Source organism: Macrobrachium rosenbergii, chromosome 54, assembly GCF_040412425.1.
Source record: "Macrobrachium rosenbergii isolate ZJJX-2024 chromosome 54, ASM4041242v1, whole genome shotgun sequence".
Lineage (NCBI taxonomy): Eukaryota > Metazoa > Arthropoda > Malacostraca > Decapoda > Palaemonidae > Macrobrachium > Macrobrachium rosenbergii.
In genome coordinates, this window is record NC_089794.1 from 19467087 (window position 1) to 19492172 (window position 25086).

At 38.3% G+C, this 25086-nt stretch overlaps 3 protein-coding genes and 1 long non-coding RNA gene across 6 annotated transcripts in view; 2 read left to right on the top strand and 2 right to left on the bottom strand.

Moving 5' to 3' along the window:
- Nucleotides 1-11651, bottom strand: part of LOC136834825 (nose resistant to fluoxetine protein 6-like) — a 32773-nt gene extending 21122 nt beyond the window's left edge. Inside the window, exon 1 of one of the 2 annotated variants that reach the window (XM_067097586.1) lies at nt 11437-11651. The gene's annotated coding sequence lies outside the window, so the exon portion shown is untranslated. The remainder of the gene's footprint in view (nt 1-11436) is intronic. The other variant, XM_067097584.1, reaches the window with a different exon arrangement.
- LOC136834596 (uncharacterized) lies at nt 11097-17158 on the top strand. Its single transcript, XM_067097176.1, has 3 exons — nt 11097-11961; nt 14942-15268; nt 17045-17158. The coding sequence occupies exons 1-3, from the start codon at nt 11206-11208 to the stop codon at nt 17156-17158; spliced, it is 1197 nt and encodes a 398-aa protein (XP_066953277.1). The 5' UTR covers nt 11097-11205.
- A 1504-nt stretch (nt 17159-18662) lies between these two features.
- Nucleotides 18663-25086, top strand: part of LOC136834834 (uncharacterized) — a 122001-nt gene continuing 115577 nt past the window's right edge. The window contains exon 1 of the long non-coding RNA XR_010851896.1: nt 18663-18878. This is a non-coding gene — a long non-coding RNA (uncharacterized lncRNA). The remainder of the gene's footprint in view (nt 18879-25086) is intronic.
- The window catches only part of LOC136834833 (ATP-binding cassette sub-family C member 9-like), a 101358-nt gene continuing 96776 nt past the window's right edge, over nt 20505-25086 (bottom strand). For both annotated transcript variants that reach the window (XM_067097610.1, XM_067097609.1), the window contains 5 exons: nt 24610-24827; nt 23474-23661; nt 23004-23107; nt 21592-21788; nt 20505-21317 (listed from right to left, as the gene is read on the bottom strand). In XM_067097610.1, coding sequence (XP_066953711.1) covers nt 21165-21317; nt 21592-21788; nt 23004-23107; nt 23474-23661; nt 24610-24827 — 860 coding nt within the window. In that variant the 3' untranslated portion in view covers nt 20505-21164. The remainder of the gene's footprint in view (nt 21318-21591; nt 21789-23003; nt 23108-23473; nt 23662-24609; nt 24828-25086) is intronic.

Consider the following 25086-nt stretch of genomic DNA (forward strand, 5'->3'; position numbering starts at 1 on the left):
CGGCGACAACGCGACAGTTCAGTGAGGAGACGGGTCGAAAGTCGGTACCAACGACACGTGGAAAACTTCAGTTCCCAACACGTGGAGAACAATGATAGCTACAACACTGACAGCGCGTGTAAAGTATCTGCCCCCCCCCCTCCCCCCAAAAAGAGCATATGGTCTAGTATATGGACCGTAATAACGACATCTCATCTAACCCATACAGTATTATGAGAGCGCGTAGTTCCTTATCTTGAGCCGCCAGAGATAGCGTACGGAGGCACGTGACACTTGACACTTGCCGCTCAACACTTAACCCGTATCTCTGGTTCATTTGGCCAACTTGGGCAAGTTGTGATCTAGATGTCGTCACTGAAGAGCAGTAGCTTTTGGAAGGAAGGAAGGAGGGAATATAAGCTTTAGGCCAAAGACCAAGCGCTGGGACCTATGAGGTCATTCAGCGTTGAAGGGAAAACTGAGAGAAAAGGAGGTATGAAAGGTGTAACAGGAGGAAAACCTTGCAGAGAAAACCTTTTCCAGTTGCACCATGAAACAATAGTTAGGAGAGGGTGGAAAGTAAGATGGAAGAAAGAGAATATGAATGGAGGTATAGTAAGAGGAATGAAAGGGGTTGCAGCTAGGGGCCGAAGGCACGCTGCCATGAACCTTAAGTAATGCCTACGGTGCACCGCGTTGGGTGCACTGATGTCACCACCCCACTACTGGGATTAGTTCTGGAAGACCGTTTGAGCTTTCAGAGAGATTAAGACTTCCTGAATATGATTCTCGAATGTCGTTAGCATTGAAGAGAATTAATGAAACCTTTAAATACAATCATCAGGGACCGTTAGCTTCAAGAGAATTTAATATAATCCTTAATTACACCTCCTCAAGACCGTTAGCTTTATAAAGATATACAGTATATAAACCTTAATAACATTTTCTGAAGGCCGTTAGCTTTAAGAAAAAAAAAATATAAACCCTCATTATATCTCCTGACGACCGTTAGCTTTAAGAATAGTTAATATAAACCCTAATTATATCTTCTGAAGACCGTTAGCTTTAAGAAAAGTTAATATAAACCCTCATTATATCTCCTGACGACCGTTAGCTTTAAGAAAAATTAATATAACCCTAATTATATCTCCTGAAGACCGTTAGCTTTCAGAAAAGTTAATATAAACCTTAATTTATATCTCCTGAAGACCGTTAGCTTTAAGAAAAAATAATGAAAGTTCTAAGCATGGCCCCCGAAGAACGTCACCTTTAAGAATAATTGTAAAAGCTAAATTTCCTCCTTGAAGGCCGTTAAAAGTAGGGACAGTCTTAAAATTTCAAATAAAATTCTTGGAGACAGTTAGCTTAGCGAATACTGAATGCAAACTCTAAATATGGGAGGAAAAATCATGAGCGCAAGAAAAAGTTATCAAAATCTTTAAATTGAAGGCAGTCTTCCAAACAAAATCTCCTAGAGACGCTGACCTCAAGAAAGAAGCAATACAAACGTCAAATATAACTCCAAAGAAAATATAACTTTAACTTCAAGGAAAATATAACTTTACGTTCAGTGAAAGTGTAACTTCCACTTCAAAGAAAATATAACTTTACGTTCAATGAAAGTGTAACTACCACTACAAAGAAAATATAACTTTAACTTCAAGGAAAATATAACTTCATGATCCATTAAGAGCGCTATTTCCAAGTATAAAAATACAAAATATATTCTTTGATGGCCGCTATCTAAAAAAAAAATGATAACTCTATCATTTTAGTAGTCATTTCAGGCTGTCATCTTTTAAGTCAACGGCAGTAAAAGGCATTAAATACGATCCTTTAGGACCAATAAAAAGCTTTATATATGATCCTTGATGACTCAGTCCTCGGGCAATGGCTCCAAGGCACACACAGACCGCAATTAAACACAATCGAGTGTTTGGGATATTAAGTGATAATTCAAAGCATTCTAGGAAGGAGCAGTTTTTTCTTTACGGACACTGATAAAATATTCCATTAATACAAATGAGCTCAAGAGTAAATTGGACCTGTTTACACGCAGGGTTCCATTTTTGTGTCTGTCTTAAACAAAAATCGAGTTTGAAATATCGTTTGAATTACAGTACATTTACTTTTCTTCACCTCTGCCAAATAAATCACATATCATACGAGGATTTAGAGCAATCTAATAAATTTTCCAACAGTAAGCCCAAGCATCAAATACGTTGTTATTTTATCTTTTCAAAGATTACATTAAAACACTGATGATGAATCATAGCAGTTATATATTAGATATACATATCTGTTACGAGCATATATACAGTATTATAATTATGAATATGTTATTGGTTGGTAAAAATGGAGGGGACTGATGTATTAACACATAAAAATGAGGAATGACACAGCTCAACTGAGAAGTATTAATTAATAGAACGAATAGGAATTTTCTTCTCTATAGGACACCGTGAACTCCTGTCGAATGAGCGAGCCTTCTGGAGTGGTAAGATGGCAGCCATCTTGGCCCGTTATTGCGTCTGCTTCATACGACTCATCCGCGCCATGGAGATCAATGGTTGAACCCTGTAACTCAACGCTCTTGCGCGCAGGAAAATGTGGGGGCTCACGAACTGGATTAAGCCGCCTTTGCAAATAAAGTACCGAGATAACGCCGATAGGAAAAGTCAGTCGAGGCCGGGAACTTTGATCTTGCGGTGTTACACGCGAAGCTACGACCTAATTGTTAGTTTGTGGGTTTCTCATCATGCAACCTCTATATTTTCGGTGGCTCTAATATTAGTGGCGGTATTGTTTAGGCTAATAATAATAATAATAATAATAATAATAATAATAATAATAATAGCTTCATCATGATAAAACTTAATATTCTAGCTGACGAGATAATAGTAGTAATGGGTATTGTTTTGAATGATTAATAATAATAATAATAATAATAATAATAATAATAATAATAATAATAATAATAATAATAATAATAATAATAACAATAATAATAATAACTCAGAAACAAAACCGCAGTTCTGCATGGGTGCAAATATTTAGAAATAAAGCTAAACAGAGAGCTTTCGAGAACCTGGTCGATTCCTCTTTTTTTATTTGTACCTTGACATAACTGTGGATTTGTTTCTCCACTTCAAGACTCTTGCTATTATGAGTATCTTCAATTAATGATAATAATAATAATAATAATAATAATAATAATAATAATAATAATAATAATAATAATAATAATAATAATAATGGGAAAAGTTTTAAAAGGCTATCCAAGGTATTTGTTGTTTTTTTTTTTTATCTGCTTCCATTTTCCTCAGGGAGGAAAATGTAGTTCGAGGCATTACATGCATGAGGAATGGAATGGAGTATAAAATTGAGGCCAAAAGCCAAGCGCTGCGACCTACGAATCGCTCAGCGCCGAAAGGAAAATTGTGTAACAAGGTTTTAAAGGTGTAACATAATGAAAACCTCAAAGCAGTTGCACTACGAAACAACTGTTAGGAGATGGAAGAGAGAGAAGATGAAAGGAGGCACCTTGGAAGGAATGGAGGGGGTCGCAGCTAGCGGCCGGGGGGACGCCGCGAAGAACCTTAAGTTATGGCCAATGCACTTGACGGCACTACCCGCGTAAGGTACTAGAGCAGTGGTTCTCAACCTCGGGGGCGTCAGCAATTTCTAGGGGAGGCGCGAAGCTTAGGGAAAATGTAAAAATTCTAGAATTACATTCGTTATTTTCTTAACAAGAGTGAGGAACTAATATCCAGAAGTTTATAAAAAATGAAAAAGTATCGCCTTTTAACGTTAGTTTCCTATAGTCTACCACTCTAGTTAGACTCGCTAGGCTTACCATTATTTTGTAATTATTTACCTCCCTCCCTGTCCCTTGAAACTTCTCTTTCTCTTTTTTTTTCTTCTAATCTGGGAGGGACTTTTACTCATGATGCAAGGGGGGCGTGGAGGGAAGGACCAACTCTTAGAGGGGGCGTGATAATAAAAAAGTTGAGAACCACTGTACTAGAGGGAGGAAGATGAGGCTACACACTGATATGTACAACGAACCAGACACTAGAGGAAGAGTTCCTAAGACAATAATGACCCAGCGGCCGCCTGCAAGCGAACCCGAGTGGCGAGTGAAACTTGTCAGTAAAAGAGCCCAAAAACCATTCATTCGGGCGGGAGCCTTTGATTCTACCCTGTATCTTCACTATATCGTAATCTCCGTACGAAGTCCCTTTCCGTAGAGGAAACGGCCTCTTAATGGGTCGCCATACGAGAGGCATGACTCTCTGTCGCTAATCAACCGGAAAATTCTGGAGAGGGGCGTTTTGGCTTAATCATCCACCTTTAAGAGAACGCATCTTCTTCTTCTTGGTTCCTCGACGCAGGAAGGAGCGACCTCTCGGTTCCAAAAAGGTCTCATTCACTTGCCATGGAGTTTGGGGTACGAAAAAAACTCGAGTTTAATTATAGACAGCAAGAGAAAACAAGCACTTAAATATAGTATTACTATGTTTGAGTAATCGCATTTTTTTTTTGTGTGTGTCACACGAGGCACTTGAGTTCGTTTCATCGCGTTCAAGTGCCCAGATACGATAAGATTATTCTCAGGTTTGATGACAACCTAGCCTGTAGGTACAGTCACTGCGTGCCTCTGATCTTTCGTCCTCCGAGTTGACGTTCTTCATTCTCATTCCCGCATTCTTCGGAAGCTCGAATTTCAAGTCAACAGCCCCTGTGGGTTTGATCCATATGGATAGGAGGTTCATTTTCTGAATGATGGCTACGATTTCGCTGGGTCGCCAAGCCATTTCAGTGGGTCCCCCCAAGGGTTAAAACTTTATGGGCGTATTATTTTCCCAATACTCTCATTATTATTATAATTATCATTAATATTAGAGAGAATATTGTATTAAGAATACATAATTCATTAACATCTAAGCACAACATTATAGAGGCATAGAACTTTTCTTCCTCCACAGTGGTAAATCACAGTCTAATTATACATTTATTTAATTGTTAGACTGAAGAACACCATTGAATATTATTGTGGACCTGATATACAACTACACATTTAATTCTATATCATGAAACAAAAACATTTTGGTTTTCTTTATGCTAGTTAATGTGTTGTTCCTTTCTCATGGACCATTGTTATGCAGATGTGCTGCTTGCATTACTACAAATCTCTGCATGTAATTTTTGTTTCTGTAACACGTTTTCATAAGCATAATTATGCAAAAAGAAAATGTTTGTGAGGGCATGGGTCGCCATGGTTAATTTGGACAAGGTGTTGGGTCACTGCCAAAAAAGGTTGAGACCACTGGTCTGCTGGCATGTATAACTCATATTCCTACCTATCTACATAAAGTTTTCTCAGTTAATACAACCAAATATACGCAGGAATCGAGCCCGTACACTCATTTTGTGATGCACAGAGAAGCAAAGCACAATTTTGACAAAAGTTATTCCCTTCTTTTATTAAGGCATTCACCTTTTTTAGTTTTCTGTAAAAGAAAAATATTGTGCCGGCTTTGTCTGTACGTCCGCACTTTTTCTGTCCACCCTCAGATCTTAAAAACTTCTGAGGCTAGAAGGCTGCAAATTGGTATGTTGATCATCCACCCTCCAGTTATCATTTTTACCAAATTGCAGCCCTCTAGCCTCATCAGTTTTTTTTTAAATTTTATTTAAAGTTAAAGTTAGCCATGATCGTGCTTCTGGCAACGACATGAGGCAGGCCACCACTGGGCTGTGATTAAGTTTCATGGGCCGCGGCTCATACAGCATTATACCGAGAACACCGAAAGATAGGTCTGTTTTCGGTGGTCTTGATTATACGCTGTACAGAAAACTCGATTTCGCCGAAAAAAAACTTTAGCGCATATTTTACGTCTTTACTCAAGTTACTGTTAGTCTTTTGGCCATCATTTTGGCCCAGTGTCGCTGGCACTAAACTCCTAAAGTATCGTAAATTGGGAGTTGTTTCTTAACTAACAAAAATGTCCTTTAAGAAACTTAAAAGCAATTTTACTCAGCCTCGTAAATACTTATGACCACAGACAAGTTTCGTGGTCACAAGGAAAACAAGGACACCGCTGTTATTCATCTTCTTCCCGATTTTCTGATGAATTTGAAATTTTTCTTATAATTTATATATATATATATATCTTTCCTGAATATCTGTCTCTTAACCTTCAAATATTCATAATGCTTGAGCTTCCGGGCACAGTAAAAATCAATTTAAGGATTTGTCCAAAAAACTGACGATGCTTCTAATTCAACATGGCTTCCTCTCTGGGACTTGCACTCCTAAACTTACATACCCTCATCTCGGCCCTGGCCCTGTTGTGTTGCCAGTTTTAAAGACATTCCTTCGAAGCATAGGCATAATGCAATCAGCAACATTACAATCCACCAAGAGGTATAATCACAAAGAAACTGGGCAGTCAGAAGCTACCATCCGGAACGCCAGTATTACGTCACGTCGTTCGAGAGCCAACACAAACGAGGCGAGATGAGAAACGCACTTAGTCACTGCACTTTCGACACCCCGCGGCTATTTTGGGCAACAAGAAGCTATTTCGGGACCTCATTCTCTCGTAGTACCTCAAGGAAAAGGAAATTATATTATTCACAACAGAAGGGAGACTCTAAATATAGCGAGATATATTTGGAAAGGCTTCGAAAGTAGATCGATACTCCTCGGTGCAACAAGCACTCGAGGACATCCGAAATTAGAACCAACACTCGAAGTGCCGCTTTGATGAAAGCACAACGTGACGACGCGTCAGATTAGATTATTCTTGCGGCGGCACTACTTGGAGAAAGCGTGCGATAGTTTTTTTTTTTATTTTCCTTGGACGATAAGTGATCGGTGTTACAATGCCTCGGCACAAATTACGTATTCGTTATTCATAGCTCTCTCTCTCTGTATGTGTGTATATATATATATGATAAACACATATAGATATATGTACATATATTTATATAATGTATATATATATATATATATATATATATATATATATATATATATATATATATATATATATATATATATATATATATATATACATATGAATTTTCTATCACAACACCGTGACATTTTATATGCAAACGTTAAGCTACAAATGTCGTTTAATATCCAATTCGCGCTACTTCGGGAATGTCACCGAAGGGGAATTACAAGTGATAAATGATTTGGGGTACCAAACCATTTATCACTTACAATATAATTCCCCTGCGGTGATATTCCGGACATAGCGAATTGGATATTGAACGACATTTGTAGCTTAATGTTTATAGCATATATATATATATATATATATATATATATATATATATATATATATATATATATATATATATATATATATACAGTATATATGTATATATATACACATATATATATAATTATATACTGTATCTATAATATATACATATATACATAAATATATATATATATATATATATATATATATATATATATATATATATATATATATATATATATATATATATATATATATATATATATAATGGACAAAATGCATGGCCTGAGGTAATGTTTAACTTACCATTGAGACATTTAATATATATATATATATACATACATATATATATATATATATATATATATATATATATATATATATATATATATATATATAAATATGTGCGTGTGTGTGTGTAACAATGAACCATGTACCTGGTAGATGATAGACTTTTGTGGGTCTTGGCCTTGGGAGAACTGGGCAGGGGATTAACAAATACAACCTGAAAATTTTAAAGGCAGTATCCTCTAGATCCACACATTCCGATGAGGAAAGGCGTGTAGATTGTGTGTATATGTGTATATATATGAATATACACATGTATATATGTTTATACACATATACATGTACATTTATGTATGTATATAAATATATAATATATATATATATATATAAATATATAGTCTTTTCTTGAATTTTTTTCGGTCAAAATTTCCGTTAAAAACTCGTATTTTTCCGTTTTACAAAACGATTTTGTTTATCGTACTACGCTGTAATGAATTTAATTCATCACATACCGAATATTCATGGCACTTTTACGCATTGGGGAACGAGAGAGAGAGAGAGAGAGAGAGAGAGAGAGAGAGAGAGAGAGAGAGAGAGAGAGATGAATCTCTCTTTATCCTGGCTCACGGAAGAGTTGTGCACTTGATCAAACAAGTAAAAAATGCGCCGAAGCGTCTTCGGCTCAATCGAGTTTTCTGTACATCCGCTACAGCGTATAATCAAGGCCACCGAAAATAGATCGATCTTTCGGTGGTCTCGGTATAGTGCTGTAAGAGCCGCGGCCCATGAAACTTTAACCTTGGCCCGGTGGTGGCCTATCCTATATCGTTGCCAGAAGCAAGGTTATGGCTATATTTAACCTTGAATCAAATAAAAACTACTAAGGTTAGAGGGCTGCAATTTAGTATGTTTGATGATTGGAGGGTGGATGATCAAGGAACCAACTTGCAGCCCTCTAGCCTCAGTAGTTTTTAAGATCTGAGGGCGGACAGAAAAAGAGCTGACAGAGAAAAGTGCGGACAGAATAAAGTGCGGAAGGACAGACAAAGCCGGCACAAAAGTTTTCTTCTACAGAAAGCTAAAAACTGAGAAAAACCCAAAGATAGAGCACTTCAATTTAGGCTCACGTACCGGACAACGGATTTGCTCTGTGTATAAAAAATAAAGTCAGGATAATCCCTTGCAAGCGGAAACAGAGCCTCAGAAATGTTATTTATTTGTTCATTTACTTGTCTACCTGTTTATTTATTAGTTAATTTATCTATTTATTTATATATTTGTTTCATTTAATTTTTAATTATTCTTTCGCTACTACTTGGGGAGCCCGATTTGGGATAGAATTGAATGATTGTGGTCCTTATTCCCAAGGAATCTTAATAAATTATTTTCTTCCTAAGGCCTATCCTTTAGGACATTAAGACACTACTTTTGACAATAGCATAGGTTATTATTATTATTATTATTATTATTATTATTATTATTATTATTATTATTATTATTATTATTATTAATAAACAAAAATATCAATCTCGAATTGTCATAGTATAACTTCGTAACTACGATTATTACAGGTGAAATAATAATAATAATAATAATAATAATAATAATAATAATAATAATAATATCCTTCATCTTAGCTTACTCAGTATTACCATTATTACTACTATTATTATTACTTAAAAAATAAAGTATTTAATGACACTAGACAGAGAAAAACTCTTTTAAGGGGATTAAGATTCTATACACCAAAGTTAAGCATCTTTAAGCCTGTCCAGTGCTTGAATGGGTGATCACGTGGCTGATCCTGTCCGTAAATAAGCCAGCCTTGAGCTTCAATGGGTGCAGGGCGCATGGCTAGCAGCCTCATCCCCAAAAAATTACTTGCTGAAGACTGAAAGGGTAGGTAGCACCGATAGATATGAAAAACCTATGTTTGGGATAACATTGTGCGGAAATCAGTAATCCTCTAAAGGAGCACTTGGCTCAGTGACAAGCTTGGGAATAGGATTTTCTTCCTAATTTAGTTTTTCCTGACTTATTCTAACCTTTATTCCTTACAGGGGCCAAAAAGGGTTTCTAAACTCTGTAATTAATGTCTGTTACCCTCTTTTGTTCCTCTTCTCCTGTAATTTCATGTTTTTTTTTCGAGGCTGGGATCTCGAAAAGTTAAACTACTGCGCATGTTTCCCAGTACAGACGGAAGCTGAGTCAGTCAGATTGTGAGACGCACTACTTCAAACGCCGGCTTTTATGAAAGCAATGGCGCTCGATAAGATTACCTCTCGGGAACTGGTTCCAGTCGGTGCGAGTCACTTGCCAGCGCATTTCCCGTCGAATTTTTCCTGTTCGTTGCATAACGGTCGGTTCTGGGATGACGAGAGAGGATTTAGGCGGATTTCCTGGAGAGGAAGAAGAAGAAAAAACAGCCATTGCGGCTCTGTTGACCTATTCAGTGAAGCTGAGAGTTCGGTTCCTTGTAGTCTTTCTGTATTTACTATTATCCTCTGTAACTTCTTTCAAATGAACACCATATTCTTTGGAAGTTTGAATTTCAGGTCAACGGTCCCTGGGTTTGTTCCATAAGATTACGGTTTATCTTCTGAATAATAAAAATAACGACAACAACAAATAATAATAATAATAAAATAGTTTAACTGAGTTGGGTCACAACCTATGTGGATATGTTTATGGGATAGCAAATTTATCCCAGTTATGATGACACTACAAATCACCTTCTCACTTGATATATGTTAATTGTTACATAACTGTCAATTAACCGAGATACTTAAATTTCACCCTTTAAACGGTTTGACGCATTTTTTCCCCCCTCCCGCTCAGAAAGTGGTACTCCGTATGTGCCTAACCGGTGTCTATTCCAACCTGACAAAAGCAATTTTTCACCTTTTCACTGAGTTGATTAATGAAAATATTACAGCTAAATCTATAAATGTGTAAGACAGAAAACAACAAAAGTCTATGAGAGCTTACAGGCCTTCTACGAACTCGCGTGGTAAGTATAACCCTTTTCTCTTCACGCGCCTGGTCTTAGGCCTATTGGCTTATGTAATAAAGAAATTTAAGTCGATGGGCCAATTAACCTATCTATTCTAAAAGCTATTTATCACCTCCTCACCCTAAAATGTATCCTCTAAATGCATCCCCTACTGAGAGTCATGAATGGCTATTAATCACTCCTTCACATACAGCAGTAACAGACATTTCCACAACTCGATTTAGCGGAAGCAATTACACATTGATTCTTGTAGCTTTCAAGGCGAGACAGTTAGAGGACTCTTTTAACAATTCATCATATGACTGTTTGTCATTAGGCAATCCACATTCAGATGGCCTCCCTCTACATCTTGTCCAAGAAGGTTAGTTACCTTCAAACTTCGTGAGTCTCAAGACTACATAGGTCTAGGGTGGGTAACTTCATGTCCAATGTAGAGTAGTACTATTTCATTTTGGAAGAGACTTTTGCTTCTGAACGTAAGCATTGAAACCAACATTATAATGCTCTTAAGAGATTCTTCGGGAAATTGACACTGAATTGACATTCTAATGGAACACTGCCTGCTTAATACTGTTCCTGCCGTACATAATAAGAAAAAATAAAAAAAGTAACTTTTCGATACTGTCATTAAGAACTAAATGAAAAATGAAACGCCATTTGTTTTCGATGGTACCCGGCCTACTATTTGCGTTTCGCGTGCTTGGTTGTTTCCCCTACACCTGGAAAAACAACAATGGCCACATGGAAGTGAAGAGGTCTACCTTTTTCACCTTGTGGTCCTTGGCTCTAATGACAATAATGACCGCTCTCTCCGCCCTGAGCATCGTTTACTCTCCGAGAGACATCGAAGGAATGACAGCCAGAGTCAGCACGTACTTACTCAGCTACGGAACGTACAGCGTGCTTTCGGTCTTCTTCCCGTACATCGTCCTCCGGAGCTACAGGTTGGCGGAGAGTCTTCGCCGTTTGGCGGGAAACGGAGCCAGCGTCTGGAGGCCCGTCGTGACCAGAAGAGACTATTTCTTACTCATCTATATCGCCGGAACGTCCTGCGCCCTTACGTACCTAACTTACAACGCTATCGTAGATCTGTTCGTGTACGTTGACTTGGATTTCGTCATTTACGATGCGTCTTCAGCAACTTGCGACTTCGTCAGCGAGGTGATGGTGGTCGTGGTGGTCCTTCTTGTGTATTATCTGTTAAAGATCATACATATCGAGAGCAAGAACGTTGTCGATGCGATGTGTGAGAATTTTGGTGTCGATTCTTCCCCTCTCGAGGCGGCGACGGAAGAGGGAGGAAGTCGCGAGTTGGAGGTCGAGCATTCAAATCACATGCCGTCTCACAGTACGCCTGCGACGAGTGATGGCTTTGCATTTCCCCGGAGGAAGCGTCTTTTGGTAAGATGTTAACACTGTTTGTCAATTGTTTTAGTTTAGTCTCACATTCTCTTAGTGTATTTTGGGCTTCATGAAGACCCACCTGCACTTTGATTAAATAGCAGGAACTTCTGATTTATTGCCGAGGTAAACCAAGCTTTCGGGAAGCCATCTTTGCCTACATTAGGCCTTTAAAAAAACTTAACTATTAAAAGAAATGAAATACATTAAACACTAACACAAGAAAATAAAATTTAAAGTTGCATTAAAAAAACGCAAGATTCAAATATAAGATTAAATTGAAATCAGAGCGTAAAGTACTTGGCCACTTCGAAACAAAAATATTGAAATAAGAACTCAAAAGTAATAGACTTGTAAACACATACCAAACAGTACTAAGGAGTAAGTAACCATACCGTAGTTTATCTGAAAACAAATAAACATCTCATCTCGATTGGTTCATAAAGACTTCATCTATGTTGTGGAGGTTACTTTTCGAAGTGATTGGTAACATAAAACAGTCCAATGAAATTTTGTTAACTTTACAGTAATGGAATAAAAGGAGTTTTTCCTTGTCCTCTTTACAAAAGTTTGTATGTTAGTCTATGTTCGAATGAGAATGTATGCTAACATTGATGATAATGATAAAGACGTGATAATGACGACGGGATTGTTACCCATTTTAAAGTGAAATTTGACGGGGCTTCATTGTTAAAGGAATGTTTTCGAAAATTTATTAAAGTTACTGAAAGTCAAAATAGGAGGAAATGTGAGAACAGAATTATATGATTTATGAAATAATAACTCTCCGCTGAGTGTAGACTTAAAAAGGTTGTATCTCAGTCTAAATGGCTCACAACCTCTTGACAAGCGACGGAAATCAATAGGCTACCCCGCAACAAGTAACTGTCAAATGCGTCTGTTTATTTTCTGAAGACCTTCACGCTTCCCTTTTGTTATTTAACACATTCCTGTTGCCCCAACAATGCCAGACGAGAGCAATTTCGCGCCACTAATGACAGCTTTCACTCCATCCTGTAGGATGAGGCGATCGACCCAGTTCGATTCCTCTCAATGACTAATTATTCCGCATGCAAGGTGAAGACTGAGCTATTGGACGGCCTTCAATTAAGGCTTTCGCCGGGCATTCTTTGATAATCTACCTCCTGTTTGTTTTCTGTTACGCAAGGCCGTTTTATAAGCTTTCTATCGCGTCCAGCGGCAGCTGGTTGTCAGTCGCTATGTACGGACGCTGGAGGTCACTGGGTAGTGTGTCTCCTGACTGTACTTAGGTCTAACGATTAGACGCATATCGTCGCAGATGTTATAGGCCATCAATTAATCAGATTACCATTCAGGCAGACTTTTAGGCGCTACAGGATTGCGGCTTGTCAATATTGTTTCTATAGTATTAAACGTTTAGCCAATCCAGTGGGTTTATAAAAAAAACTAATGCTGCAATATAACTATTGAGAACATACTAGAAAGAACAATTTATAAAGAGATAGTCCTGAAAAGTTGGAGTAACGTTTTTGAATAGATTCTGTAATCTGAAATACATTCTACGGAAAGAGCGACCATGAAACTGCATCGTTTTTCCGTAGGCCTAGTTCCTTTTCTGCTGAATGTGCTGCGTGTACTGGGTTGTTATCCCTACACCTTGAAGAACAACAACTTCGGAAACCTGGAAGTGAAACGGTCTCTCTCGGCCACCTTCTGGTCTTTGGCCCTGATGGCTGTCATGACAGGTTGCTCTGTCACGAGCATCATCTATTCCCCAAGGAATATTAAAGGAATGACAGCCAGAGTCAGCGCGTACATACTCAACTACGGAACCTACGGCCTTTTATCGGTCTTCTTCCCTTACATAGTACTTAGAAGCCACAGGTTGGCGGGAATCCTACGCATTTTGGCGGGAAACGGCGTCAGCATCAGGGATTCCATTCTGACAAGGAGGGACTATTTCATTTTCATATATATAGCTGGAACGTCCAGCTCTCTCATCTACCTGACTTACGATGCCTTTAAAAGACTCAGTAAGCTTCAGATTCAGGACCATATTATTTACTTATCGGTTGGAGGGACGTGCGATCTGGTCTTTGAACTGATGGTGGTAGCTGTGATTCTTCTCGTGTATTTTCTGTTGAAAATTGTATATCTCGAGTGTAAAGACACCGTTGGTGCCATGTGTCTCAGTTTCGAAGGCGTCTCGTCATCTCCTCTGAAGGAAATAGAAGAGAGACGGATTACTGACCGCAGGAACTTAATTCAAGTGATGCCATATGACCAGTCTCTCATAATTGAAGACTTAGTAACTTCCCTAACGAAGCATGTTCTAGTAAGTTATGAGAAAACTATGCCATAGTTTTAAATAACAGTTATATATATATATATATGTATATATATATATGCAGTATATATATGTATATATATATGTGTGTATGTGTATGTATGTATAAACACAGGGGTATATTTATATCTACAGTCATACCATTAAACAAGAGGGGGTTAAGTTTTCCGCAACTTGTCTGTAACCGGACTTAGTACAGAGGGTCTGATACTCAGTTAAAGGAGAATTCTGGCAATGATCTCCCCCTGTTCAGTCTTGCTGGATATGAATCTCTTATAAATGCCCCAGCGATTGTACCAACTGAGTTTATAAACCAAAGATTTGATCTACCTGTAGTTCCCATTTGTACTTGTACCAAAGTTAAGTATACCTTAGTTTAACTAGACCACTGAGCTGATTAACAGCTCTCCTAGGGCTAGCCCGAAGGATTAGACTTATTTTACGTGGCTAAGAACCAGCAACGAACCACATTATACCGAGAAATGAATTTCTATCACCAGAAATAAATTCCTCTAACCCTTCACTGGTCGGCCGGAGAATCGAACGCGGGCCTAGGAGAATGCTAGGCGAGTACGATATCGACCCATCCAGTGGAGAACTTGTAGTTGCACCAGTTCCCAAAATGTTCTGACCAAATCTCTTTCTTTCCAGAGCACCCGAATCAACAATCGCATCAAGACTGCCCAACAGAAGAGTCTAACCCCTTCTTCAGGAGAACCCACGCGGCGCGCTTCCGACACCAGTCCGAGCCACAACCAGGTGGCCAACTACTTGATGTCCTTGGATGAGGTGGTCCTCGAGATAACGGACTACGCTGGTCCTCTGGTCATTATGATCCTGCTGACCAGCACAGTGAACGCTACGACCATGCTCTACCTGACTAGCAAGGGGTTAAATCTGTACTACTGTGCTTACATCTCGCTGAAGATTCTGTGCGTCGTTGAGATCACCCGTCTCGCTGACCCTCTGTGGTGGAAGGTGAGAGAGAGAGATAGAAAGAGGGAGAGAGAGAGAGGGGAGGGGAGCAGGAGTGGTTTCAGACAGAGAGAGAGAGAGAGAGAAGTTGGTGTATATAGGGTATGTCTTCGGACAAGCGGGCAGGCAGAGAGAGAGAGAGAGAGAGAGAGAGAGAGAGAGAGAGAGAGAGAGAGAGAGAGAGAGAGAGATGAGAGCTGAGCAGGAGTGGTTTCAGACAGAGAGAGAGAGAAGTTGGTGTATATAAGGCATATCTACGGACAAACGGGCAGGGAGAGAGAGAGAGAGAGAGAGAGAGAGAGAGCTGAGAGGAGCAGGAGTGGTTTCAGAAAGAGAGAGGAGTTGGTTTATATAGGGTATGTCTACGCACAGGCAGCCAGTTAGGGCTAGAGGGAATGGAAGAGAGACCAGGTGAGAGATAGTTAGAAACTGAGAAAGTAATTGAGACAGACTATTATAGTTCATTTTACAGAATAGACATCCATTTTATTATTATTATTATTATTATTATTATTATTATTATTATTATTATTATTATTATTGCTGCAGAAGGAAGAATGCCTTCGTGAACTGAACAGGATCGCTGCTATGCGTAGATATTCCGAGGCTAAGAAGGTAAGTATGAAACACTTATTGTTATTATTATTATTATTATTATTATTATTATTATTATTATTATTATTATTATTATTATTATTATTATTGTCGTTGTTGTTGTTGTTGTTCTTGTTATTGGTGTTCATAATGAGTAAATATTCTTATATAATACTCCAAAACAACTCTGTTCAAGAGAAATTATTAGTACTTCATAAAACGTATCTATACCTTACACTGGTCTATGGTAATTCTAGGGAGTCCATTATTATTATTATTATTATTATTATTATTATTATTATTATTATTATTATTATTATTATTATTATTATTATTATTATAAGTAAGGAAGAAAATTATGAATATGGCATTTACTTTTGAGCAGAAAAAAAGAGTATTTGTGCTGTAGCATGGTTGGAAATTATTATTATCAGTTAATTGATATTTCCAAATTATACCATCACTTTATCTATTCGGATTATGTACTTAAATAATTAAGAAATTGGCGTATTATAATTATATATAGACTATTTAAACACTTCTTCGATTATATTTCTCATTACTTAATTCCACTAATTAATTATTCACGAATTCATTTATTCAGAAAACAGATTAGTTAAATACTTTATTGATTCATACGCATCGTTTTACTAAATATCTCAAAATAAATAAATAGTTATCCTATTTACTTTTTTAGGCCTATCTACAGAGAGTGGAAAAGGCATTAATGGCCAGTCCCTCCTTTGACGTCTGCCGTCTCTTTGTACTAGACAGACACGTTCTTATTACAGTAAGTATAGCCAGTGAGTGTAGACAGCATGTACAGTCAGGCCTCAACTTGTGTGTGTTAGGCTCATGCAAATTGCAAACCAGAAAAATGTGAATATGAATTAATCATATTGCAAAGCATGGCACTGTATCCACACGATTCAAGTGATTTAAAAGTCTACTCTGCGTGAGAGAGAGAGAGAGAGAGAGAGAGAGAGAGAGAGAGAGAGAGAGAGAGAGAGAGAGAGAGATTGCATATACTTTTTATCATTATTATTCAGAGATGGTGAACCCTACCCGTAAGGAACAAGCCCACAGGGGCCATTGACTTGAAATTCAAGCTTCCAAGGAACACGGTGCTCTCTGGTTATCAGTATTCTGTACTCTAATTCTTTATACTTACAAGTTCTCTTTCAGGTTATTAATGTATTCATAAATAAAAGCAATCCAAAAGTCTTGAATAAAACAAGATTCCCAGTGGTCATCTGCTTCAGTACAGGGTGTGTTAATGTTTATACTTGTTTACCTTAGGTATTCCTTAAACATAACATACTAACAACAGTAATCATATTTATATAGCATTTACTTTGGTTTAAGTAACAAAATAAATTTAAAGATGATGTACAGAGGTTTTATGCATACATTTGTGGGAATACCCAGGAGAGTATGTACATTGTGGCATTTCATATAAGAGATTTGGAGCTTCACAATTTTAGACCCATGTTCAGGTTGTGGAACCAAACTCCACTTAAGTTGAGGACCAGCTATATATATATATATAAACTAAAATTTGATTCCTTCCGCAGGTAGGTCATGCTGTCATCACGTACCTCATCATCTGTCTTCAGTTTGGGTCCTTGGAGACGCCAGACAGCCCGGAGAGAAATTCGACAGCCGAAAAACATTGTTAGAGTTTTGTAAGACCTAGGCCTAGGTGGTCTGCAAAATGCATCCATTGACTAACAAACAAACATATCTTTATTATTATTATTATTATTATTATTATTATTATTATTATTATTATTATTATTATTTGGAAAATAAAGTCTTACTTCACCGAAAAACAGGATTCCCATTTGCTAAACACAAATCTAATATGAATGAGCCTAATCGAATGTTGGAAATGAACACATAACTAAAGCTGAACAAATAGGAACCTCATAATTATAAACGCAAGTGAACAACAGAGGTATAAGCAAGTAGAATTCAGGCAAAGAGGATAACTGCCAAAATATTACAACAGTAATTCGTCGATACTTATCAGTCTAACGGGACTCGGTTTACAACTTGAATGAGTAAAAGCACTAGGCAGGGAGACTTCATTGTCTTATTGACTTCTCATAACTCTGTTTCGGCTGTGACAAATGGCGACATTTGAGTGTGTCATTCATTTGGCTCTGTCATATTTTGTGAAGGCTTAAATCAATCCTTAAGGTTGGTCTAGGTCACCCGCAATGGCCTGAAGAAACAATTACAGCGAGGGTAGTGATGACAGAAATATATATACAGATATATATATATATATATATATATATATATATATATATATATATATATATATATATATATATATATATATATATATATATATATATAATATGTTTTTCTCATACTCCTTCACCCTTTCGGGGACGAGCACTGAGCCATTATCAGCAGTACCTGCGGTTCCCGCCCAATTTATCGCCGCCACTAGTTCCTTTAACGAATGGAGGATACAAGTGACATTTGAGAGCAAAGGGCAGGTCTTGGGTTTTGAAGCATCTTCCCTAAAGACGTATTGGTAAATGAAGAAGGATAATGGTGCTGTCGTCATCTCAGCGCTGAATGGTTGCAACGTAACGTATGGTATGTAAAGTTTGAAATAGCTGATCAAGAAGTTGAGCTGAGGTAGGCCGAAACGAAAATTCAATATTTTGCCATAAAAAATTACTCAACAATGTTATTTAATTTATTACTACTTTGAGACTCTCTACTAGCTGACTCGATCATACCAAGATTCAAAGAGTGAATTAAGAAGGAAATCTCGATTCAGGTATTCTGAATGTTAGTTCAGCGTAGTTTGGTGCACCGCCACCAGGGCGGCGCTGCTTGCAGCGGCAGAGCCCGGGAACAACGGAGATTGAATAGGTCCCTGGTCTGTCTTGCTTGTGTTTTTTTCGTTCATTTTCTTCATAGAAGTGCGTTTTACAGCTTACACTTGCAGGAACGGGCCCAGGAATCCTTCAGGAGAAAATGGAGTAACATTTCACAGGTAAGCAAATTGGGCTTGATTTACCAACGATTTTATCCTAGTCAGGAAAATGTCTTTTTAGCCCTGGGAAGCTACGCTTCCTCTGTCACATGTCTTATATTTTCAATATATTTAGAGCATAAATGCAGTGGCGATTTCGGTTTTGAATCCAGAACATCATTACCCATATATATGCCTCATAATCGTGTAAAAAAAAATCTTGTTCGTTATTAAAAATGCTTAGTTGTGTGTAGGCCTACAGTATAGTTCACTGGTTTTGTCAACGAGGCTCGTCTTTTAAACATGTTACGGGGATGCGTAAGAACATCCGTTGTATTTTGTCAGTCATTAAGAATTTTTTGCAGCAGGTAGGCTTGTAGGATATTGTCTGTGCCATCAATTTTTCAGTTTTAGACATGTAAAGGCAGCGTTAGTGTTAAAATGTATTTAATCAAACATGGTTTCTCAATAAAATTTCGAGAGTTCGGGTCTAGGCCGTAAGTCATTTGGGCCGTAAGCACGTTTACGTGCAAAACCGGCGCCGTGTTTAGTAACAGCCTCTTGGGGATGTACGTAAAACAAAATAATGACGGTAAATACCATAAACATAACGTTTTACGTTGTTTTGGATGTTACGGCCTAAATGACCTCCGGCCGCAACGGCCAGGACCGAATTTCGGTATGTCACTCAGTGAGAGTATTTCAGGACGACGTAAACAAACGTTAGCAAACAACTAATGTTATTCGATTAAAAAAAATAGTTTTATTTTTATGTGTAACAGATCAACAAGTCCTGGTCCAATTTACGTTTCAGCCAAACGATGTGGCCCATAGATTGGTAAAGGCAAGAATATTAAGTTTTGTGGCTTAGGCTAAACCTACAGTATACCCACCAAACTACTCATCTGGAGAGATGCTATATCATTTAAACCTCATTGTAAGTACAACTTGATTCCTGGTATACAAAAAATTCTCTATTTTAAAAATGGTCGTATCACAACGCCAAAGAGAAAAATAACCCTTAAAGAATGGTAACTACAGGGAATAGAATCTGACCTAACTTTAGGCCTATGCCTCTTGATTCGACAGGTATTTTTTATTGTTTTGTTCGTTTTAAAGAACAATTTCACTTTAAACAAGTCGAAATTACTTTCTTATGACGCCTGTTTTTCGCGCGATCGGTGAGGTGGGCTGGGATGGTTTGGGGGAGGGGGTGGGTGAGGACTTGGCTTAGCGATTAGTTAGTTAGGCCCTATTGCCGAGGAAGCATTCATCCATGATCATTTTAATGAGATATGCTTCTAACAGAGAGAGAGAGAGAGAGAGAGAGAGAGAGAGAGAGAGAGAGAGAGAGAGAGAGAGAGAGAGAGTGGACTATTCATAGAATGATGAGCTCACTCGCTGTGATCCACTGGCATTGGTACTAGAGTTCTTCAGGTCACTTCGCTCTGCCCAACTTAATCCACCGCCAGGAGGCAGCCAGCGACCAGTGTATTAGGCTTCCTATGAGGTTGCTTTTCCATGTCTCCTGCCAGTATCGGCTGGTATTTTTCATTCCGTTTACTTTTGGAACTTCGGAGAGTTTGAAAATCAATACCTGTTTTGGCTCAATGACAAGAGGACGTAGGTGCGAAAGCATACCACTTGTTTCTCGAGTCTTCCTTTTATTGAATTATCAAAAGAAAACAAAGTGTACCTGGCGCGATGGTATCAACAACAACAAGTGATGTCCCCAGAGCACAGTTTGTCAGAAACATTTAGAAACTTCTGAAATATTACAGTAATGCCCTAATGTTTTGAACAGTAAGATCACAGTTTAAAAGCTGATCGTGTTAAACAGCTAGGAATTTGTAATGTTTGAAAAACAAATACAGTAACCATATATACAACTCTTTATATATTATTTACATATTTACAAATACAGCGCAAACTTCACGGGGTGTGTCCTTCAATCGAATTGTCTTCACTAAGGCACTGCCTTATTATAATCCATTGACGCTGTAAATACTTTTTGTATTACGTTCAGTTGTCAGTAATTTATCAGCACCAAACATTAGTCAGGTATAATTTAAGCACTATTAAGATTATTGTACCACTGTCATTATTTGTTTCAAGGAAATTTTCGGAGTAAGAATGTGACTCACTTCGTGTACACAATTCCACGAGCTTAGAAAGTCCCAACAACATCGTGAAACGTGATTTTTTGGCAGAAAACGTAATTCACAGAGACGTAAAGCGTAATGTTCATTATGGGACGAGCATTCAGCTTCCAGACATAGGAAACACACTTCCCAGGCAGTGTTATTCTCAAGGTTTCGTTGGCTCATTAGCTGCTTTGAGAAGTTTGGCAAAGGCTCCGTTTTCTTTCTTAGATAGTTCCTTCGGGTCACCGTCTTCGACAAGTTTCCCGTTTTCTAAGACGAGAACTCGCGGGTATTCCAGGAGGCTGTTCACCCCGTGCTGGAAAAAAGAGGAAATATCAATTGTTGTTAACATAATCATAATTCATTAAAGTGAGTAAACTTTGCCCTGAAAGTGTTGGATAAAAAGTAGATGCAGCTTGGGGCCGAAGGGACACTGCAGACACCCATTAGCAATGCATACAGTGCACCACTTGACGACACTACAGAGACACCTCAGACGAGAGAAATGAAATTGCCAGTGAGAGTTGAGACAATGCAAGAAACGAGATTGCCAGTAGAGTTGAGACAATGCAAGACGAGAGGAAACTTACAGCAATCGTGATAACGGTCGCCCGAGAGAAGGAAGTGTCAAGGGCATGGTGGAGGGCCCTCTCTGTGTTGGCATCGAGGGCAGAGGTGGCCTCGTCGAGGACGAGGAGCGACGACCTTCGCAGGATTGCCCTCGCGACGCAGAAGAGCTGCCTTTGCCCCGCGCTGAAATTAGTGCCTCCTTCGGCTACTTCGCTGTCTGATGGTGGAAGAGTGGGGATTATTTATACAGATATTGTAAAACGGATCTTTCCTAGATAGTGACCCCAAGGGTTTTCGAGGGTCGTTATCTAGGACTGATATTTCTTGGGGGTCATTATCTTTATGATATTTATAGTTTTTTGTTTGTTTTTACGGTCATCCCCAACGGGCTTGTACTAAACACGCCACAAAGGTGAATACATACCGGGTCAAAACCCTTGGGGGTCACTATCTAGGAAAGATCCTGTAAAACTAATAATAATTTATGTACATTACTATAAGATTGGTAATTTTCATAAATGTACACAACGCAGTAACTCAGACTTCACAAACTATGGGAAGATTCAGGGGACAGCTGAGGAAATAGTCTTAGTTCAACCATCTTCAGGCCCTAGGCTTTCTTCAGACAGTCGCTGGTAACAGAACAAGGGCTCAGGGTTTAATCTTGACTTTTAGGGAGTGATTGTTTTATTTAACTGGTGTCGCAACACCGGAGGTCAAAGACATCGTCGGTACAGTTTTCAAATGTCCATCAACATCTTAGTAGATATAGCCTTTCTTGAAGCAAAAATCTACTCGACAAAACAACAGTTTAACAAGGATTTTTTAAAGGATTTTTGAAAGGATTTTCAAAAGACACGCCTTCTTGGGTTGGTTTCCATTTTATGCACTGACGTCACGAGGTAACGCTCTAAACTTCTGTCACCTGTGTGACTCTCAGGCGTGAGCAACAACAGCAGTCATCTGTTTTGTTTTTCACTCCCAATTTTATTGACGTTCCATATATATATATATATATATATATATATATATATATATATATATATATATATATATATATATATATATATATATATATATATATATGTATATGTATATATATATGTATATATGCCATGAATTTTTCAACTTGAAATTAACTTGTGGTTGATTCATTTTCCCCTGAACGTAATGATTGTAACCTGAGAGCAATAGACGCGCGGTTAATCCTTCACTTTGATATAGACGGCTTCAGTGAGCGTATCTTTTTCATTTCAGTTAAGATCAGCACTGATTATTTGCCACTAACCCCCCCTATCCACGCCCACCCCCAAGAGAACTCCTGGCTACGCCTTTGGACGCTGATACCGTCGGAGAGAAACAGAACCTACTTCCCTCTGTTCAGTTTGGATTTTGAGACGGATAGAATTAGATGACTTGAGATTCAACTTACTTAGCCCATTAGGCATAGAGGAAATGAGTGTCTTAAGCTGCGCCGTTTCCAGGGCTTGCCAGAGGTGTTCATCTGGATGCTGCTCTTGTGGATCTAAGTTGAATCTGGAAAACCGGTTCAGTAATATTAGTATTACTGATGAGAACAGCAATAACTTCATTCACAAAAATTCGGGCGTAGTATCATGGTCAAATGTAATGATAAACCTCGGGCGGTAAAGGAAGATCAGCGCAAAATTATGATATTTCATTATCTTAAGATTTTCTCTTCGTTTATTGATTACACGAATATGAAGAAGAAACCGAATCTCGTTCAATTTAAAACCTATACCATCTGAAAATAATGCTGTATACTGAAAGAAAAGTATTTCAAAAGATATGGTTCATCTAGTAAATGGGATTACAAATGATGTTGCTGCATTACAACGTCCTAATCGTTAAGAGGAAGGGCGGCATAACCAATTCCCTCACCTCACAGTCCCACAGAACAGATGGGTGTCCTGTGGTATGACGGAGATGGATCCCCGAAGCGTCGCCAGGGGAACGTGCTGGGTGTCTGTTCCGTCGATGAGAATCCTCCCTCTTAGACACTCAACCAAGCGATACAGGCTCAAGATAAGCGAGCTTTTCCCACTCCCTGTGCGGCCACACAGACCAACCTGTTTGGAAATAGGTGGTCTGGTCATGAAGGTGGAATTCAGTGCTCTGTGAGGTGGTCTGGTCATGAAGGTGGAATTCAGTGCTCTATGAGGTGGTCTGGTCATGAAGGTGGAATTCAGTGCTCTGTGAGGTGGTCTGGTCATGAAGGTGGAATTCAATGCTCTGTGAGGTGGTCTGGTCATGAAGGTGGACTTCAATGCTCTGGCAAAATTTAGCTATGATGGTCAGGTTCGAAGGGTGGACGCTGTACTCTGTATGTCCTAGCAAATCATTACTAGACAGGTCAAGTTATGCGGCTTAAATAAATTGTTCTGTGTCTTAGCAAAGTATAGTTACAATGGTCGGCACCTGTGGGTGAACTTGAATGATTTATGTATTCGAATAGTCACAACAGTCAGGTCATGTCATAAAAAAATGGCGTAACAAATTCAAGAGAATGTTCTTCATAATGATCAGTTTACAATAACTGATAAATCTGATATATCTGAAGTTTTTCCAACAGACCGAAGAATAGGGATAAGTGAAGTATATGACTACATCACATTCTGTTTTAAGGAAACAGATTAAATGATTTCTGTTGCTTCATAGCACAATGAACCAGACAATATGATAATTATAGGTTACAGAACCTCTTTATATGAAATAAAACTATATAAAAAAGAAATTAAAATTTTTCGTGTACAAAATTATGAAACTTCAGTAAATCATAGGACTCCAGGCGTCAGGCTTTAAGCACCACAGCAAATTATAATACATAAATGCTGATAAACTTTCTACTGAGTATGCATTCTGGTGAAAGGGTAAATGATTATTTATCACCTGAATGAGAAAAATGTAGGAAATGACAAACAATCCTATAGACATTCAAAGGAAAATCATAGAGAGAACTGCAGGTTTTTGCACCTGTGCTGAAAAAAAAAAAGTTATGAGATATTAGGCTGCATTACCTTCTCCCCCGATCGGATTGAGAAGTTGAGTTCGGTCAGGACGGGCTCAAGTGTCCTGTCATAGGTCAAGGTCACGTTCTGGAAGTCGACCTTCCCCTCCAGAGGCCACCCTTGAGGAAGAGTGAAAGTTTTCAGCGTGGAATACGAGGCGGACCTCGTCGAACGGTAGCTGATGGAGCTGATGCCACTGGAATGTTGGTTGTTGGCAGGAGAGAGCGCTGGAAATGGAAATGAAAATTTTTGAGCCAAAGTTGGCAGCGGGATTTCATCAAATTCTCATTTTCATTTGCTATGAGCAATAAACTTACAATACATAATGTGATTGTAATAACTGCAATGCCCTCTTAGCGTCTCGATTTCTTCACACTTTTTGGATACACTTGTCACTACAAACCCTAAGATCCAAATGGAAGAATATGAATCAATTCTGACGGTCGTGGCAGGATTCACACCAGCATCCTGAATATCAGGCGAGGT

Bases quoted from the DNA above. Each gene is read 5' to 3' on its own strand.
- LOC136834596 (XM_067097176.1), top strand. From the start codon at position 11,206: ATGAAACGCCATTTGTTTTCGATGGTACCCGGCCTACTATTTGCGTTT. The intron at 11,962-14,941 runs GTAAGATGTTAA...CTTTCTTTCCAG, and splicing joins CCCGGAGGAAGCGTCTTTTG to AGCACCCGAATCAACAATCG. The intron at 15,269-17,044 runs GTGAGAGAGAGA...GTTCTCTTTCAG, and splicing joins CTGACCCTCTGTGGTGGAAG to GTTATTAATGTATTCATAAA.